Raw genomic sequence first — 14,305 nt, forward strand, 5'->3', positions numbered from 1 at the left:
AGCGACGAAGGCTCGCGGAATCCGCAGGCGTCAAGGCTGATGAGCGGGCGGCAGAGGCGAACACCTCCAGGCCGCAAGGGGGCAGCGGTCGCCGTGCAGTCGCTCTGTTCATCGCCCACGCTACCCAGCGTGCCACGCGAAAAGCGGACACAAAGAGCCCGGCGCCCCTCCCCGCGCTGTTATTTCCCGTTCCGTTGGTGCGTGCGGATGCCGTTAGCTGCCCGCCCCGCCCCCCGCCGCGCTCCTCGCTGCTGTCGCCTTGCGCTCCCATGGCGCTGAAACGGATACAGAAAGTGAGCGGGGCTGAGGGAGGCTGCCGAGCTGTGCTGCTGCTGGGAGGGCGATTATGCGGTTGTCTCCGGGTGGAGGGGTGGGCTGGGTTTGTCGGAGCGCCGCGGCCCCTCTTCGTGCTCTGAGGGGAGTGGGCGGAGGGGGGAGGGATATTGCGGCCACAGGGCTCCTACCGATACGCCGTTGTATCGCGACAGATGGCAGCAGAGGGGCGGCCTTACGACATGGGGTCAGTCAGGGGAAGGCTCGTGAGGCGAAGGTGTGTCTCTGAGTTTTTCCATGCGGGTAAAATGGCACCCGTTGGCGTTCAGCGATGCTTGCTGAACTTTTACTGAGCCTAGCGGGGTGTGAGCACGGTGTGGCTGTGCGGGTGTACAGGAGCACAGCACGCAGCCTGCTGGTCATCGCTGCCTAAGGTACAAAGCTGGTGGGTGAGCGTGTGGAAAAAACAGTGTTTCGTAGCTGAGAACGTGCTTTATCAAATAGCGTCTTTGTGCTTCTTGTGTCTGTAGTAATTTCTGTGGAATTAATAGGAGGCGTTACTTTCGGAGCAATCAAGGTGTCAATGACTGTTTTTTTTTTCTTAGCAGTAAGCTCTGTTGTGCCCCTGTGTGACTTGGGAATGCTTGGTGTTTTCTCAGCTTTTTATTTTCTCACTTTTTCTTCAAGAACTTCTCTAGTTATGTCTTTGGAAAGGGGGATTGTTCTGAATGCCTGCTTATTTTTGTTCTGTCAGGATGAGCAGACAAAGCAAATCTTCCAAATGAGACCTTCATACCATGGGGTTATTTGCTGTATTTTTCTTACACTTTGCCTGTGTAGATTTTCTGTCTGCTTTAATCACCTCCATTTGTACTGGAAGGCCACAACTTTCTTTAGTGTGATGTTTACAAGCTCTGTATTCAACAGCTGTAAAATTTATCCTTGGGAGAGAGCGTTTCATGTCCTGTTAGTCTTTCTGCATTGCTTTTCTGTTCTTTGAAAGTGAAGAAGTGCTAACTTCAAGGTTGTGTAAGATTTCCTGGTTATGCAATTGCTTTCATCTGAAATGTGGAGTGGTACTGGAGAAGGAGCTACTGAAAGAGTTGAGCTTAGATCCAAACCTAGCTGCTTCTTGCTTCTAGTTTGCTGCAGGAACGACTACTTCTGGGTTACTTCTCAATGACTCTTCATCACAGTCTGCTGTTATTCCAGGAAAAATAAAAGCCAGTGCTGAACTAATTTGCCAGCAGCCTGACTCCAGAGCAGTTTTGTAAGAAGTCACTTGCTGTGGAAAAGGAAAGTGGCAAAGAAATAGGGTTGTTTCCAATGGAAAGTTGTAGTGAGGAGAAAAAAGATAGAAAAGATCAAGTATCTTCATGTTGCTGCTGCACATAGAGCGGTCCTAAAAAATGGTGGAACTGGGAAAAACTCATACTAGATTAAATGTATTTGTGTAACAGTTTGCTGGTTCCTGCTGGTTCATGGGGGAACTCTGTTGAGTACTAAGTGCTGTCAGCACAGTGATACTGCTTGGGAACTTTTTAGTCCAGACATACAATCTCCTTAACCAAGGTTGGGTAGTTTGAGGGTGGTTCATAACTGTGCTTTAACACAGCTGAGAGGCTTTGGGTGCAAGCCTGAGTGTTGGCAGTGTGGTAGTTTGCCTTGTCAGAATGATAGCACCTATGGAGGAAGCACAACTGCAGGGCACAAGTATCTGTCCTTGCTTTGCACACAGGGACTGACTGGGATTTGGGACTGATATTTAAACAGTACTGCTGCTGTGGCCTGTGTTGTTTTGTGCCTTCTTTCACTGGTCTGCTTTGAGGGACTCCATAAAGGACCCCTGTGGACTTGAGGGCTGTACAGCGATAATGGAAGGCTGTGAAAGAACAACCCGCTGCTTGGTGGATGTTAGCAATTATGTAAAAGAAAACCAATACTGTAGGTTTTAGTTGGGAGGGATATTTTTCAAATGAGTCCTTATGGTTACTGCCTCTGCAAAACGGATACAATGCCATTTTTGTGCCAAGGAGGAGATCATTCAGGCTGCTGGGTTATGTAAGTTGTATAGGTCAGCTCTGCTTATTGGACCTGTATGGAAGCATTTCTCATAATTCCTGCTCTGAGTTCTCTCTTTACTTACCTAGTTGTGAGTTTGTTATCCTGTCAGTTCTGTGTTACAGCTGGTGGGATGGTTTTCATCCTATGTCCTGTAACTCTGGATGCCCCTCTGCTATTAATGAAAAGCTGATTTTTTTTCCTGTGCTTAATCAAATTGTGAACTGCTTACAAAACCTGTATTCACTTGCTCTTGTTACCAGCATTAAAAAATTGGGCTTCTTCAGTTAGAGATTTTGAAAGCAGCAACATCTCCTCTGACACATTTGAAGACTGGTTTGAAAATAGCTGTTGTTTTTCATCTTGTCAGCATAGTGCTTGATTGTTTTTCTCCTGCCACTCAGTAAGAATGGAGGCGTTCCAACGTTCAGATATGCTGTTGAACTGAAAGTCTGTTTGTTTCAGTATGTGTTTCGTATGCATAGATGGACAGGACATGCCAGCTTACATCTTTATGTTGAAACTAACTTGGGTTCTGCCCACGAACTGTTGAGCTGCGTGCTTTCTTTGGGTGGTAATAAACACACTAAGGAAACTTTTGAATCCTTAATATGAAATGTTTCCATTTGCTTCCAAAACATCACTTGTGACATCAGAGAATAGATTTTGCCTTACACAGTGTGTAAAAATAGGTTAACTCCTTTGTTACTGGAACGAACCTTGAAGGATGTTGTGATTAAATATTTGTTTTGTGTTCACTGAACTTAGAAAGAAAAGAGACTCCTTTAACTTGTGTACAATCTGGGCTTTAGTTGCTTTTCTTCAGATAATTCCAATCACTATTAATACAGGAGCAGAGGTGGATGTATGCTCTTAGTAGGAAGTACAGTGCATTTTATGCAAGAGATGAGGAACATAGTTGAGAAACTGAAAAACCTCTGTTTTAAATAATGGTGTGGGAAAAGGCTCTGGATGTGGTTTCATGTAGCTTAAAGAATTAAAATAGCTTTTGGTGATGCTGCTCACAGTCTATTTCTGTCTCCTGATAGCCTGCAGGCTTGTTTAGCAGTAAAAATGAGGCATATTTTTAGGACTCTCTTATTAGTACCCCTGCTTCCTGAGTATCCATAAGTACTGTGCTTAATATGTCCATCTCCCTGTTGTCAAAGTATCTTTTCCAATCTCATTCCAGTGGCTTTGGAGGAGCCAATATCTAACTGTATTTAATGAGGCACACAACTGCTTGAGCAGCTGCTGTCTTCACCAGCTTTACAATTCTGAAGTGCATTCTGTAATACACTTCAGCAGTGAGCCCTTGTCTGTACATTCAGATGTACTTCCACCTTTTACAATTTAATGTAGTTTTACGTCAGTTCAACTTGACTTATAATTTTTTGTCTCACCTTGTCCACAGATCTACTACAGTGTGTGTGGTGTGATGAATAAAAGATGTTCATTTGGAGGCTTTGCTGCGTCCCTCTTCAGTAGCTGATGGTTAACATCTCTATCATTGTGCTGCTGTTCCTTCATTAGCAGCCCCGGTGCTGGATCCTGCTTACTTTCAGGTTCTGTAGTTTGGAACAGGAGAAATAGTTTGTTGCACTTGCTAATTGCAGCCAGTTTGTGGCATAGAATTAGCAATATTTTATTCTGCTCAGTAATTTTTTCAGTGCTTGAGAGGATTAGAAGACTTACTGCCAGCAGTGTTCTCAGCTTAGTTGTCTTCTCTATCCAAGTTGATTATGGCTCTACTGGGATAAAGCACAGCGTGCTGGTTTTAATGGACACTCACTGCTGAAATTGTGTTGCTTTTGTGTACTCGCACAGAAGATGTTGCTCTGTTGTGTGCTGTAATTCATGGTGTTGAGTTTGCCTTATAAAAGTGGGATCTGTAAAGCTATGAGTTACAGCTCCTGTTTTTAGCATGCATACGTCCAAGTCTTGAACCAGAGTTTATGTAAATCATGAAGCATCTCATGATTCTATGGAGCCATCACAGCTGTTCTGGAGTTCAGCTCTGGACACTGGTGAATTGCTCTGACTTGCAAGGAGGCAGTCAGAATTTCTCTCCCCGGCATTTCAGAAAGTGTATGAAAGCTTGAAGCCTACCCAAGTTGTACCACTCTCCAGATGATTTGCTTGGAGTGCAAAGCTTCAGCAGCATAATTAACAGTACAGCACAGAATAGTTGACTCTCATCTCTACTTGATCTGAGCTGCTTTATGCAAAGTCTCAAACTGCTATGCTTTCAAGTTTAATTTAGTAAGTTTGATCACATTTGTATTCCTAAAGCACATTAGTGTCAGTTTGTCATTTTTCGAATGGAGAATGTGGCGTGAGTTTGGACTGGCTGTTTGGTGTTTTTTTTTTTAAGGTATAAAATCTATCTTCGTGTCTGAATATGGTTTGTGCTTAACATGTTAGGTTGAAGAGAGATTTTCTTCCTCCCAGTTGGGAAGTAACAGGATTGCATTGGTCTAGGTCTCATCAAGCTGTGATTAAAAACATGTTTTTATTGTGGACAACTATCAGTGTCTTCAGCCTGAAGAAGCTGGAAGCGTACACCTTTCTAGTTCCTAGCAGTTTGGAAGTACGAGTGTTGATGTGAATGAAGGAACTAGTGTGATTTTTGGGATGTGCGAAGGTCTTAATGAAAGCATCCAACAAATAGAAGTGGTGTTGTAGACTTGTGACTCCAAGATGAGGTGCCTGCCTTGCAGCTGTGGTGGTGGGGCACACGCACGAGGAAATGTGTGCATGTGCTTTAGAGGTGTTGAATTGAACCCTTTTTCCCCATTGTTGCCTTAAGCAGTCAGATACAATTGCTTTAAGATGGGATTTTTAGCTTTTCTGTTGTCCCTTTTGGCCACCTGTCTTGTGCAGATAACTTCCTTGTTCTCACTTTTTGCATATTAACTCAGTCTTCTCTTGTTGGACCTTGTGTTGCAAGCTGGAGCAGTGGCAGGAGCTGTTCATGGAGTCTCGTGATGCCTGGAAATTTGAGACTGGTTGACTTCTTGTGCAGGCAGTGACTTGGTTACCCTTCTGTGTACTGCTCCTTCATGACATTTGAATCCACAGATAAAAAGGCACTTGGACAGGATTCTGCTCTTGTCTCTTAGGCTGAGCCTAGGCTGGGTGCTGCTTTGAGTACAGCTTAGGGTTTCCACCCTAGCAATGAAGCTGGGAGCTGGCAGTTCACCCTAGCTAGCCTGAGCTGTGTCACTGTAGCAAAGAACTCTGTTTTCAATCATGTAGTTGAAGGAGTGACTTAGCGAAGCTGTAACTTCGTGCTGGCACTGAAGAGGCTCAGTACGCTGCATGTCTGTCTGTGTGGGGCCAGAAGTTAGCTGTCAGAAGTGTGCCCGAGTTGTGGCGCTGGGCGCCTTGTCCTTGGTGTTTGAGCTGTCTGGAGAAGGGCACTGTGAGTCATTCACTGGATGCTGTAAAATTATAAATATATCCCAGCAGTTGCAGTCCAGTTTTGACCCTTCACCTTGTGCAGGAGATCTGAGCATAGTGCATACACTGGTTTTACTTGACGTCACCTTGGTGCCTCTTTAAGCCTTGATTTTCATTTTGCAATAGTTTTCTTGAATGATTTTTTGGGAGATGGAAATGCTTCCTGTTATTCCTTCAAATAAACTTGAGGGGGGCATTTTCAGACTTGCTCATGTTTGTTACTGGTTTAAATATGTATGGTCTTGGTTATTGGTTGGGTGACTTAAGAACAGTAATTTAGCATTCATCTTTTTAGCTTATTGCAATGCAAGTATTTAAATAGGACTGTTAAACTCACAGCAGAGCAGTTCCTAGCAGCTTGGAGTTGGAGTGTGTAGCTTGTTCTTAGTGTAGTAAAACTTCAGATATCAAAAGTAATATATTGAGTCAAACGAGGAGAATGAGCTGTATTAATGCCTGACCTATTTTACATTTGGTAAAGGTGACTTAGATGAAAAATTGAGCTGCTTCTGTATGATTAAATAAAAATTCTAAATTACATAAGGCAGTGTGAGCTTGTGTAGAAATGAAAGTCAGCTGATGTAGCAAAGCTGCTCTGAGCACTTCTGAAATTCCAGCTTCCTTCAGGATTTTATGTTAGCCACTTGGAAATGAAGCACGTAGGTAATTGCATCAAGGTACATTAAGGTGTATAGCTCCTATTTCTGTTGTTTCTCTAGTTCACTTAGCATCCTTTCATACTTGATAGGCACTCTGCAGTGACTTTATGAGCTGGTTTTACTCAGTGAATGTGCACGGATGAGGTGAATACATGACTATTTTGTCAGATCAAAAGCTAAAGGAACAGTTGGATTTCTATATTGAGCACTGATTTTACAGAGAAATCCATTTCTTTCTTTCCATCAATGCTTCTGTAGATCCACACCTATTATGAGCTTGGTTGCAACGCTTTAATGCTTTAAGGTATTAAATATATCTTATATATCTTGTATATCTTGTGTTTCTTACAGGAACTGAGTGACCTGCAGCGAGACCCCCCAGCCCACTGTTCTGCTGGACCTGTTGGAGATGACTGTAAGCTCCTCCTGGGACATTGCCATGGCTCACCTTATTTCACTTAAGAAAAAGCTTAGAAAAGCTCTCATTATTTTATCTTTTTGACTTGCAGTGTTTCATTGGCAAGCCACTATTATGGGACCTGTAAGTATAATAACTCATTCCCCCTTAAAAAGCAGACTTGTTTTCATTTACGTGGTGGAAGTTTTCATTTGGGTTTCTGTTAATGTGGCAGTCAAATTCAGCTGTACTGTGTGCTGGCTGGCGATTTGGGGTTTACTTTGTTGGTTTTGGTAGTCTGGTACTACTCTTCTTTTAACTGGTCAAAAAAGTCTGTCTTCTGCCTGAAATTAGGGATGCTTAATCAGTCAACTGCAATGCTTGAGTTAGTTGAAAGATCTTTTCAAAGATCATTTCAATTGTGAAAGATATAGACACAGAAACATTATAGAAATAGAAAGATATTCTCTGAAAGGAGAAATAGTTAACATAATCCAAACTCTTTAAGTTGATAACTGTAAACAAGATTGGTGTTGTTGATATGGGGACTTTTAGAATCTAGGCAGTGTGATGTGGCTCTGGCAAAACAGGGTGGTTTTTGGGAACCCGAGGCCAGAGACTGTGAGTACTTCTGGTGTTTGTGTGAGAAAGATGTCGCTCAACCCAGAGAAAACCTCTGAATGATGTGATTTATGATTAATGACCCAAGAAAGGGTAACGTAGCTTAAGAACAGAAGTTCTAAAGAACAATGAGCAAGGCTGTGAGTAAGAAGAATGAATGAAAACATGACCTGAGAGGGTGTTTACAAATACAATGGCAAGAAGCTGGTATTCCTGGTGTTTTTCTTATGGATGCAGTAATTTAGGAGGAAAAAGCTTCTGGTTCTGATTGAGAGCTGGGAAATTGAGACAGGACTTAAACCAGTGAGATGCAGTGGTGGAGAAAAGTGAAATTGTGACTCATTTGGGGCTATTTCTGCATTTTCATCACAGTTGTTCTGAAGCAGTAGAAGATCAGTGGGTGTTTTGTCAGTGGCAGGCTGGAATCTGTTGTGATGACACAGCAGGAGCTCTGGTGATCATGAAAAGCTTTTCTATAGATAGTAATGCTTTTGCCATTGTTCTTTTACAACCACACTCCTTCACATACCCAGTCATTCTGCTCTTGACCTACTTGCACTACTGAAAGGTGAATGGCAGAACAGCAAAGAATATCCAAGAACATAGGGTTAAAAAAAAGCTTTGTCGCCAGTATTTGTATGTCTGTCCTGAATGACCCCATTAAGGGAAATACTAGTGTTTAAATTCCAACTAAAATTATTATTCTTTCTATAGTTTTTAGATCACAATTTACTTTTCATGTCCTGTAGTGGAAAATACTGTCTTGGCTTCAAGTTCCTCACATTTCTGTAGCTTAGAATAAGAATGAGCAGCCTTTCTCAGCCACATTTATCAGCATGTTATCCTTTGTCTCAATAATGTAAGGAAAGAGGGGTGCGCATCTGTCCTGCATGTCTTCTGAGGGGCTGAGAGAAGCATAGGACCAAAACTTATTTGAGAACTCACATATGATGTGTGTGACTTCTGTCTATTGGCATCATCCATTTTATATACCTTACCTACTAAGAGTGTGAATCTTGTCTGATCTTAGCTTATTTTAACTTTGACAAATGAACTTAGTATGCATGCAAGCAGCCACTTCAAACCTAATTTTAGGTACAGTGACAGTCTCTTCTGATGTTACTTCACGCTGGCTTCTTAACAGTACTATATATAGGTTGCCTTACATTATGACAGTCTGCATTTTGAATGCATAAGGAGACTTTCATAGCGACCATTGTTGTTTTTACATCTTCTATTCATCTCTAGAACTGCAATTTCTGTTGACTTCTAAGGTGTGAACATGATATTAAAAAAAAAAAAAAAAAAAAGCCTGCATTTGTTCCCATAAGACAAACCACAAACTTCTCCCTCAGCTTTGCTGAGGCTGGATTCCCCTCTTGCCGTTTTGAACTTCTCAAGCAATAAGAGATTTTCAGGTATTCTTCTTCCCTTAATTTGAACTTGAAGCACAGCTTTTTGTCATTTAGCATTGAGACTTCTTTTCCCAACTTTTCTAGAAAATAAGAATGAAAAATCTCTTCAACAGATGACTGCAACAAAGTTATTTCTATCTATTAACTGTGTGCAGCCTGGCCGTAAACCTGTGCACATGTTCTCTAACAAAATGCATGTTCACAGATTTGTGCAGGTCACAAAGATGTTGTGTGTTTTAAAACTCCCTGATGTCATCATGATCAACTGAATTATGTTGGAAAATCCTACTCTTTGCATCTGCAAAGAGAAACCACTTCTCGAGGTGAGTATATTTGTAGCTTAATGATGGAGGAAGATCCTGAGTATAGCAGAGCGGCTGTGGTGTTGCACGGAGGCGGGATGTAGAAGACCTGCTGTGATCTTTGTGTTCCCCTCAGTGTTGTGGAGCTGAGCTCCAGCAGCACCTTGCAGCCCAGGCAGTGAGGAGAGAGCTGGTTTGGAGCTGATGGACCGGCAGTTTTGTAGCTCCAGCGGTCGAATGCTGCTCCCTCCTTTAGCCTCCGTGAAAAGGGCAGCACTCAGTAGCCGCATTGGGCTACTGCAGTAGTAGCCATGGCTGACTCTGCTGTAGCTTTGCTTTCCAATGGGAACGTTCAGCATCCTCAGTATGGACTGTGTACTGGGGATAAAAAAGTTGACTGCGATATTCATTGCTTTGGGAGGTTCTCTGCCATCTGAAGAGAAGCTCCAAAATAGCTGAAATGTATTAATGGCTTTTCTTTTGTTTTTTTCCAGCCTGATAGCGCGTATCAAGGGGGAGTGTTCTTCCTCACAGTGCACTTTCCAACAGACTATCCTTTCAAACCCCCAAAGGTAAGTGCTTTCTCTGCAAACTGAAGCAGTTCTTAGGTCAGAGCTTTGTATCTATGTCCTTGCCGTTTGGGGCTCGCTTCTCTAAGTAAAAACCAGAAAGATAAGGGGAGAGTACATGTACAATGGATGAACACATAGGACTGAATCCTAAAACTGAATGATAAAGTGCATGACTTCACAACAGGTTGTGTTGCATATGGAAGATCTAAGATGTCTGGAACTGAAGAGAGTGTCAAGGATTCCAAATGTAATAAGCATTTTGATGTTAGCTGCAAATTTTACTTTGTTTAATTTCAGATTGCTTTTACAACAAAAATATACCATCCAAACATAAACAGTAATGGGAGTATTTGTCTTGATATCCTGAGGTCACAATGGTCACCAGCTCTGACTGTATCTAAAGGTAAGCTCACAGATGTGCTAATGGATTTATGTCATTGCACACACTAGTGTTTTTTTCCCTGTGTTGCTGCACTGTCCTGGGGGCCGATGGGAGCTCATCTATCCTGCCTGTTACAGAAGGGGCTAAGTCTATTGGAATCCTTGTTATGAACCAGTATCTGTTTGGAGTGTCAGATGGTATCATGCATTATGTACATAACAAGGAAATGTTCTGAAGCAAGTTGAGTGAGATCAAGTGCAATTAGTCTGAAGTGCAGCTTCTCTTTTACAGCTGACTGTGCATGCAGAAGGAAGGAGAAATCTGTGAACAGAGCTGTAAAACCAAACAAATTTGAATGTAAATGGGCATGACTAGATACTGCTATGTGGAGGAGCCTCTTTGATTGCTTATTGAGTTTTCAAGGTGGCTTTTGGTTGCTTGAATGTACTTGTGTAGGCAGAGATCTTAATCACAGCGTATTTTAACAGGCACTAAATTGGTCTGATTTGCATTTCTCTAAGATGAATTTTAAGATGTAGCTGTTCGCTCAGTCATCGGTCAGAGCTATATTCTATCTTGTCGTTGAATTTCCTCAAGCTGATACTCTGGATTTTTTTTGGAACGTTGAGGCTATAGCCTTTTTTGTAGGCTTTTTGTGTCACATCAAAAGCTTCTTCAAGTGTGGCTGCTATCACTGTTTTTCTCAGCCATCTCCAAAATTCTTAGCCGTGCTCTTAATAATTTTACACAGAGTGCTAAAAAGAAATGACCTGATGTTCTTGTGTGGAAAGTATTAGAAAAATCAAGTGTCTCTGGTGCAGTAGCAGGAATTGAAATGGAACCATGAGTGAGTAATAGAGTATTTCCCCAAATGAAAGTCGGGCATGTATCAAATAAGTGAAATGTTCATTGAAGGAAAACAATGGTCAGCACAGAAGTGGAGAAGGATTTGCATGATAGCCTAATATTAATGATAATGTTAATTGCAGCTAGAAGGGCTTTCTTGGAAAAACATTTTGTTCCTCAGTCATCTGTAGTATGTTCTGTGTTGATAGGCTATAAAACATGGGGAAAAAATGACTACAAAAAGTGCAGGTGTGTAGATTGTGAGTTCTCTGGGCTGTTATCAGATAGTGTGTTAGACCTAGAGAAATGATGCTGTGTAAATATTCCTGAGCAGAACTGCTGTCAGAAATCTTGATATTCGTGCATTTGCTTTCCAATCTTCCTTTCTTCACTTTGTGTGCTGGAATATATAAAGAATTACAGAAACCAAGTGAACTAACTTTTGTCTCTTCTATTTAGTTTTATTGTCCATATGCTCCTTACTTTGTGATCCTAATCCAGATGATCCTTTAGTACCGGATATTGCACAGATCTACAAGTCAGACAAGGAAAAGTGAGTATAACACAGACATATTTGTGTGGTACTTACAGATGGTAGCTTGGATTTTGGCTATGCAACCTGTCCAACTTCCTTGAGAAATCTCTATATAGATATCTATAGTAGAGTATTGGATATTGAAATATTGAAAAAATCTATTAGTAAAATGACAAGCAGGAACCTGTAGGCATATGCAACTATTAGATATTATTTTGTTCCTATTTGCATAATACCATCATAATGTTAGGGTCATTTATTTTTTATCACATGAAAAGATCAGTTTTCCATCTAGGAAGTACTTGTTACTGCAGTCTTATAGGTATGAATCCTATGCATGTAGTATGATGTCCAGGTATGAACAGTGAACTTATGTTTTGGACACAGTTTTATAAATGTAGGACAGAATAGTGCTTTGCTTTACTTTGTGATAAGGATTGTTGTCATATTCTACAACACCTTGTGGAGAGAAAGAACCTCTCCTTACTTTCTGGAACACTGTAGAACATAAAGGAAGTTTCTGATCTCGGGAGGGTAACATGGGCAGCAGGTAACTGAAGTGCTACATGCTCATGGACCACAACTGACTTAGAATTGGGATGTTATGAATCAATGTAAGCTTTTGCTCTGGGGTCTTCAAGTGCTGAACAGATGAAAGTACAGAATGGAGAATAATGGTAATAATCATGGTGCCTTCCATCCCCACCCTTTCCATTAATTATTCCATTAATCATATTGAATTCTACCTGAATGTGTGAACTTTGTCAGTCTGCTAATGGCATACACATTTGGGATTCCACTTAACGTACAAGTAAGGGAACCAGTTGTGAAATACAAGTTCAGTATGCACAAAGATGGGTTTTTCAGTGCAAACCTGTGAGATTAGTTTTGAGTTTGAGTCTAAGTAGCTTTGATAGCTAGCCTTGAAAACCAAACCTAGCCTTTGTGTGCTGCTTTGCTCTTAGAAATGTTAACATCAAGTGAATGTTAAGTGAAAAGTTCAGTGGTATCTGCATGAAGTAAAATGGCCCTTGAGACTTTGTCCATGTCTCACTAACAGCTCTTCACTCACTGTCATGCCTTCTTTCTGCACATACAGATACAACAGACACGCAAGGGAATGGACTCAGAAATATGCAATGTAAACTTGTGAAGACTTTTTCATATACCACAGAGTACTGTAAATTCTAGTTTTTTCAAACTTAGAAGGAAATGGAGCACAGTTTACTGTTTCAACCTACCATTGTGCCCCTTGAATATTTTATTTTTCCACCCATGTAAGTGTGTTTCTGGAGCAGGGGAAAACTTCCAAAAATAACCTTTGGACTGTGACGAGAATATTTATCCTCTTTGTATGCTTTGCAGAAGACATTTATTATGGTTTTTAAGAGTTGGACATCTGCATCTTCAGACTACAAGATCCTTATTGCAGTTGTAAAGCAGCCAAATTATTTTTGCTGGAGAAAAGTAGCTGTTTTTAAGTGATGAATACTGTATGCGTGTCTTTAAGATATATTGTCTGTTTCATAAGTGTGTTTGGATTTCATTTTGCTAGTTCACTTATAATTTGTTTTTAATTGTATAGACTAAATATATTTTATTTACGGTGTAAGTCATTTCATTTTAGACTGACTCTCGTGCACAGTATTGACAAGATACAACTGCTAGTAATGAAAGTAATTGGGATATCCTGCCCACTGGGATGCTCTAAAGACTGACTACAGATTTCTTAAAACCTAAAATGATCTTTGCACTGTAATTCTTTGTATGCTGATTATGGAGAAACACTTGGGTTTGATTCTGTTGCATACTTGACTTAATTTTATTGCAATGTGAACTAATTGCACTGCTAGGTAGAGAAATATGTAACCTTTTTGTTGCGTTTCACAACTGATTTTTGACATGTGGGCAACATAACACTCAGACCTTTTACAGATCTAAATGTAGCCTTTTCCATATAAATAAAATGAATTTTCTACTATCTCTGCTGGCTGTTGTTTGTCTTTTTCAATGCCTGTCCTCAAAATCTTTTCTCATGTTAGAACATGAGAATTTGAAGTGTGTTTACTGTCAACAGAAAAAATCAAACCCTCTGTCAGAAACTCCTTAGACCTGTGTTGCAATTAACTTCCATGCTAGGTTCAGCCTAATTTGCTTAGTGTGGTGTACCTTTCTGTAGGATACCAAGAAATTGACTTGTTTTACATGCATCTTTATGGAGCAAATACCACAATATTTGAAATTCAGTGTGCCAGTTAACAGGGTATATTTAAATATCCAAATGTTACAGTGCTCGTCTCACAGTTGAAGCTTGCTTATCCATTGATTATTGCTTGAATTGCCACAGATTGTATAAAGCCAGTGGTGTTGGAGAGGGATGTCTGGTTAAATAGATGAAAGAACAACTCCTTTCCTATTGTAGATTGCTCACAAACATCAGCTGTAGAAACAGGATTAGTTTTCTTCTGTACCTTGCAGCTAAAACTAGAAGTGACTCGAGGCAGCTGTCAAAATAAACAAGCTCAGATGATGGAAGCGTATTTCACAGTGATGAATGCTGGGTGGCAGCTTTCACGTGGGAGCTGTGGTTCTGCCGGCAGTCCTCCTGCCTGCACGCGTGTAGGCTTTCAGCTGTGTCCGCATAAGCAGCTGTCGTGCTGGTGTTACATCTGCGCTGTATCAACCAACTCTGAAACGAGCTCTGAAAATAGCGCTGTTCACTTCGGATTGCAAACGGATGGAATGTTTCGCGTTGCTATGAAAGGAGCGCTCCGAGCTCT

General features: G+C 41.2%; 1 protein-coding gene across 2 annotated transcripts; it reads left to right on the plus strand.

The window, feature by feature from the left end:
* The first annotated feature begins 183 nt into the window (after positions 1-183).
* On the plus strand, positions 184-13,506 carry UBE2D1 (ubiquitin conjugating enzyme E2 D1). 2 transcript variants are annotated; one of them, XM_042862664.1, is made up of 7 exons: positions 184-293; positions 6,807-6,870; positions 6,965-6,996; positions 9,685-9,762; positions 10,060-10,165; positions 11,450-11,543; positions 12,625-13,506. In XM_042862664.1, the coding sequence occupies exons 1-7, from the start codon at positions 270-272 to the stop codon at positions 12,668-12,670; spliced, it is 444 nt and encodes a 147-aa protein (XP_042718598.1). In that variant the 5' UTR covers positions 184-269; the 3' UTR covers positions 12,671-13,506. The 2 variants fall into 2 exon arrangements, with proteins under 2 accessions (XP_042718598.1, XP_042718599.1); XM_042862665.1 differs by lacking the exon at positions 184-293 and adding an exon at positions 9,094-9,211 and having other exon boundaries at positions 6,814-6,870.
* The last annotated feature ends 799 nt before the right edge of the window (positions 13,507-14,305 follow it).

The sequence above is a fragment of the Lagopus leucura genome, unplaced genomic scaffold (genome assembly GCF_019238085.1).
Source record: "Lagopus leucura isolate 7727_CA_CO unplaced genomic scaffold, USGS_WTPT01 Super-Scaffold_739, whole genome shotgun sequence".
Classification (NCBI taxonomy): domain Eukaryota; kingdom Metazoa; phylum Chordata; class Aves; order Galliformes; family Phasianidae; genus Lagopus; species Lagopus leucura.